The sequence below is a fragment of the Cryptomeria japonica genome, chromosome 5 (assembly GCF_030272615.1).
Source record: "Cryptomeria japonica chromosome 5, Sugi_1.0, whole genome shotgun sequence".
NCBI classification, from domain to species: Eukaryota; Viridiplantae; Streptophyta; class Pinopsida; order Cupressales; family Cupressaceae; genus Cryptomeria; species Cryptomeria japonica.
The window spans coordinates 334,337,138-334,342,605 of NC_081409.1; the positions used below are offsets into that span (position 1 = coordinate 334,337,138).

The following is a 5,468-nucleotide window of genomic DNA, read 5'->3' on the forward strand; positions in this document are numbered from 1 at the left end:
TTACCGAGTGTTTTGATCATAGATTTTAATTTTAACTTAGAATCACGTAACATTATGTGAATGAAATGTATAATGATGAAATATAAAATACATTTCTTAAAAATATATATAATGTTGTGATTGCTTACAATTTTGATCTTATTTTCTATGGCTAAGATTGTACATCATTTTGAATTGAAATTTGTGATTCTAACCTAAGATGAAATGGAGTTTTTCATGAATGCAAAATTTGTTTCATGTGCCTAATATCATTAAAGAGGAGACGCATGCCCTTCTAGTATCCTCAAAATCTTAAATATAGGACTTGACAATTTAATGTGAATTATTTGCCCATTAGACCTCCCAGGGATTAGAAATACCAAATTGAACCTACTTCAAGAAGTAATTGGAAGCTCCTAATAAAATATTATTAATAGAAGCAAGTGATGTCAGAGATGAGATCATTATATAATTAAGACTTAAGAACATAAACTAAGAAGAATATTTTTCATTCGTATTTATTACAATGAATCTGTACAGGTTCATATACATCTCTAGATCCTATAATCATGCTGTGTGCGTTATGCATACAGCTACACTATCTACAGGATAGGAAAGTATCCAAAAACAATTAAGGAAAAATCAGAAGACAGTTTAGGAAAGAATCCAGTTTAGGAAAGAATCAGAAAAAAATCAGAATATCGCAACACTCCCCCTCAAGTTGGTGCATAGATGTCACACATGCCCAACTTGCCCAAAAATGTTGAGAACACTCGACTTGAAACTGCTTTGGTGAGAATATCGGCCAACTGATCCTCTGATCGAATCGTAGGCAGCTCCACAATCTTCTCATCTAACTTCTCTTTAATGAAGAATCTGTCTACCTCCACATGCTTTGTACGATCATGTTGAACCGGATTATGAGCAATATCACAAGTTGCTTTATTGTCACAATATAGTTGAATTGGCCGCCTAGGCGGATAGCCCAAATCTATTAGGAGAAGTCTTAGCCACAACGCTTCACATACTCCAAGTGCCATACCTCTAAATTCTGCCTCTGCACTTGATCGTGCAACAACATTCTGTTTTTTGCTTCTCCATGTAACGAGATTACCTCCTACAAAGGTGAAATAACCTGAGGTAGAACGTCTGTCATCTACTGCTCCAGCCCAGTCAACATCAGTATATGCATCCACATTTTGATAATCCTCCCTTTTAGTGAATAAAATTCCTTTTCCAGGAGCAGACTTCAAATACCTCAAAATGCGCATAACTGCATTCATATGTTGCTCTCCAGGATTATGCATAAACTGGCTAACAATACTCAATGCATAGGCAAGGTCCGACCTTGTGTGTGCTAAGTACATCAATCTTCCTACAAGTCTCTGGTATCTTCCTTTATCAACTGGTACTTGATTAGACTCAATACATAACTTCAAGCTTTCTTCCACTGGTGTATCAGCTGGTTGACATGCTGACATACCAGTTTCTCGTAACAAGTCTAAGGCATACTTTCTTTGAGACAGAAAGATCCCTTTATCAGATCGAGACACTTCGATCCCAAGGAAATATTTTAAGGGACCGAGGTCTTTTATTTCGAATTCTCTGGACAAGTAAACCTGTAGAGCCTTCCTTTCTTCAGGATCATTTCCTGTAACCACCATGTCATCCACATACACAATAAGTGTAGTGATCTTACCCTGTTGTTTCTTTAGGAATAAAGTGTGGTCTGAATTGCTTTGATGGTAACCAAAGGCTTTCATAGACTTTGTGAATCTTCCGAACCACGCCCTCGGAGATTGTTTCAATCCATATAGTGACTTTTGTAATCTGCACACCTTCTGACTATGTATTTCTGGTATCATGCATCCGGGTGGGAGTTCCATGTAGACTTCTTCGGACAACTCTCCATGTAGAAAGGTGTTCTTCATAATGGCCAATCCAAGTTCGCAGCTAGAGACAACAAGACACGTACTGTATTGATTTTAGCTACAGGTGCAAATGTCTCTGTATAATCGATCCCATAGGTTTGGGTGTACCCTTTTGCCACCAGTCTCGCCTTAAAGCGTTCAATTGTACCATCTGCTTTGTACTTCACAGTATAAACCCAACGACATCCAACTGGTTTCTTTCCTGGTGGACGGTCAACAAGTTCCCAGGTTTTATTTTCCTGCAATGATTTCATCTCCTCATTCATAGCGGCTTTCCATCTTGGGTCAGCTAAGGCTTCCTGCACATTGTTAGGAATAGATACAGTAGATAACTGATTTACAAATGACTGATTTGATTCTGACAAACGATGGTTAGACACATAATGACTCATGGGATATCTAATTTTACTAGAAAGTTCGGGTTCATATGTGGGTTTAGGGATACCTCTGGTGAGACACTATGGTAGCTGTTTTCTAGATGGTTCAGGAACATCCTCAATAAGCGATTGGTGTGGTGTATTGGCTGCCTGTGGGGTGAGGGACTCGGACGAAGGTGGAGCCACAACTTCTGTTTCTGGGTGTTCATCACTATTTTGATCCAAAGTTATATCATACACCTCCAATTCACCCACTTCTTGATTAATAGGTTCAGAGAGTTCCACTTCTTTAGAGATGTCTAAGTTACCCACATCCTCATAGATGTGAACATCAACATCTTCAGAGATGTGATCATCATAGTGTAGAGTCTGAATTTCCTTCTGGTACTCCCCCTAAAGTTCAGGCTCAGAGGAAAAATACATCGAGTCTTCATGAAAAACTACATCCAATGTAATAAACATTCGTTGGGTTGGAGGATGATAGCATCGGTACCCCTTTTGATAAGCAACATATCCTAGAAAGACACATCGCAGTGCTCGAGGAGATAACTTGTTGCGCTGATGCTTATGGAGGTGTACAAATGCTACACAACCAAAGACGTGAGGAGATAAATTTGGGACAGCTAGAGCAACAACCGCCTCAGCGAGAACCTGGGATGGTGTCTGGAAATCAATAGTGCTGGAGGGTACCCGGTTAATCAAATATGCTGTAGAGGTAAGTGCTTCGCCCCAATAAGACAATGGCATATGGGCTTCTATCAATGAAGCACGGACAACCTCCAACAAGTGACGATTTTTTCTCTCAGCCACCCCGTTCTGCTGAGGTGTATTGGAACAAGTAGTTTGATGTATAATTCCGTGTGCTTCCAAATACTGCTGAAGTTCAGAACTCAAATATTCACCTCCATTGTCACTACGGAGAACTTGAACTTGTGCATTGTACTGAGTACGAACCATGTTATAAATTTTTTGAAATAACAAGTTCACTTCACTTTTAGACTTCATTAAGCACACCCAAGTCATTCTGGTACAATCGTCAATAAAAGTAACAAACCAACGTGATCCACCCAATGTAGTGACTTTGGACGGACCCCAAACATTAGAATGTATGACCATAAAAGGAACTAGACTTTTATTCAAAGTTAATGGAAAAGAAGCATGATGGCTTTTTGCAAGTTCACAAACTTCACACCGGAAGCTAGAAACAACAAATTTTGCAAATAAACTAGGAAATAATTTCTTCAGGTAACCAAAGGAAGCATGCCCCAGACGTCGATGCCATAACCAGATTTCAGATTTATGCTTCTCCCCCTCAGAGCTATCCACCATTAGAGCTTGACGCAGCTTGTCCGAACTCTTTGACACCAAGTCCAAGTAATACAACTTCCCTCGCCTAACACCACAACCAATCGTTTGCCTCATTCGGATGTCCTTAAACACACAAAAATCAGGCCAGAAAATTACAACACAAAGTAAAGCAGCGGTGATTTGGGAAACTGACAACAAATTGTAATCCAAAGATGGAACAACTAAAACAGAATCTAGATTCAAAGTATCAGTGAGAGGTAAGGGTCCTTCTCCGATAACTGGGGCTGAAGAGCCATTGGCAGTGGAAACAAATTTTTGTGAGGACGGTTTAAGAGATGAGACCTGTCTAGAATCAAACATCATATGATCCATAGCACCGGAATCAATTATCCATGCACTATTAGAAACAAGTGCAGACATATTTAAAAACTTACCACCATTACCTGCCGCTGTTGCTAATGCTGAGATCTGTCCAGCAACATCATCCTCTGTCTTTGTTTCAACAAACGCAGCACTGGAGGTCTTTTTGGAATTCTTCTTCCGTGAATCGCGACTACGATCCCACCATTCTGGATACCCCACATGTTCAAAGCAGTGACTTTTGGTATGACCAGTTTGATTGCAATGGGTGCATTTGTAGGTGGATTTATCGGCACCATTAGTGATCTTAGGCGTGCTTTGAGAAGGCCGGTTCTGATTAGATCGGTTTTGGGCCACCATGGCTGAAGCTTCAGCCTTTTCTGGTTCTCCAATCATTGTTGTGCGTCGAACATATTCACGGCGGACCAATGCATAACATGCTTCTAATTTAGGAATAGGATCCTTTCTCAAAATTTCACCGCGGACTTGTTCGAAGTCACCATCTAATCCAACAAGAAAAATATGCACCCTTTGTCGCTGAACTGATTTTTGGTAAGATTCAACATCGTTCTCACTTTCCATGATCACCTTATCACCATGATCCAACTCACCAAAAATCTCGGTTAATTCTCCATAATACACAGAGAGTGTTCTGCCATTCTGTTTGGCAGAGAAAGCCCTCTGATTCAAGACAAATACTTGCAGTTCATCTGCTCCATCATAAAAAGCCTTAGAAAGGGCTTTCCAAATATCTCGAGCAGTGGGTAAGCGAATGTATCGCTTCATAATTTCTGGGGACATAGACATCAACAGCCATCTCTTGACCTTTTGATTGTCTGCATACCACTTCTCATATCCATCATCCTTCTCGGTAGGTGGTTGTGAATTACCACGAATGAAAGAGAGTTTCTCCTTCTCAGCAATATGCATCTCCATGATTTGAGACCACAAATCATAGTTTGTTTCATCAAGTACAATCCCTGCATTGAAGGATGAACCTTCGGATTGAATAATAATGGGAGCAGATTTGGGTTGAAATACTTCCGAATCTGAATCGCCCATGGTTCAATGAAGGGGAAACAAATGATTCAAGTTTCGAAGCTCTGATACCAACTTAAGAACAGAAACTAAGAAGAATATTTTTCATTCTTATTTATTACAATGAATCTGTACAGGTTCATATACATCTCTAGATCCTACAATCATGCTGTGTGCGTTATGCATACAGCTACACTATCTACAGGATAGGAAAGTATCCGAAAACAGTTAAGGAAAAATCAGAAGACAGTTTAGGAAAGAATCCAGTTTAGGAAAGAATCAGAAAAAAATCAGAATATCGCAACATTAAGTACCATCTCTCATATCAAGATGATGTGTGCACACAAGATGGAGATATACCAACACCAAATGTATGTGCATCAATGCTAGAATACAATAGTACTTAGGCTCAAAATGGATTCTTTTTACAACAAGAACTTTCTTCCAAAACAAATCTATAAAGATGGAGAAGATA

The 5,468-nt window shown here is 39.5% G+C and overlaps 2 protein-coding genes across 3 annotated transcripts; both read right to left on the reverse strand.

The window, feature by feature from the left end:
• Window positions 1-1,906: 1,906 nt before the first annotated feature.
• LOC131875917 (uncharacterized mitochondrial protein AtMg00820-like) lies at window positions 1,907-2,302 on the reverse strand. The gene has a single exon (XM_059220643.1). The coding sequence runs from the start codon at window positions 2,300-2,302 to the stop codon at window positions 1,907-1,909; it is 396 nt and encodes a 131-aa protein (XP_059076626.1).
• Window positions 2,303-3,149: 847 nt separating this feature from the next.
• Window positions 3,150-4,365, reverse strand: LOC131875627 (uncharacterized). Of its 2 annotated transcripts, none has more exons than XM_059220214.1 (2): window positions 4,039-4,365; window positions 3,150-3,718 (listed from the first exon to the last, which is right to left on the reverse strand). In XM_059220214.1, exons 1-2 carry the CDS (start codon window positions 4,349-4,351, stop codon window positions 3,681-3,683), a joined length of 351 nt encoding a protein of 116 aa, XP_059076197.1. In that variant the 5' UTR covers window positions 4,352-4,365; the 3' UTR covers window positions 3,150-3,680. The 2 variants fall into 2 exon arrangements, with proteins under 2 accessions (XP_059076197.1, XP_059076198.1); XM_059220215.1 differs by lacking the exon at window positions 3,150-3,718 and adding an exon at window positions 3,725-3,937.
• Between the last annotated feature and the right edge of the window lie 1,103 nt (window positions 4,366-5,468).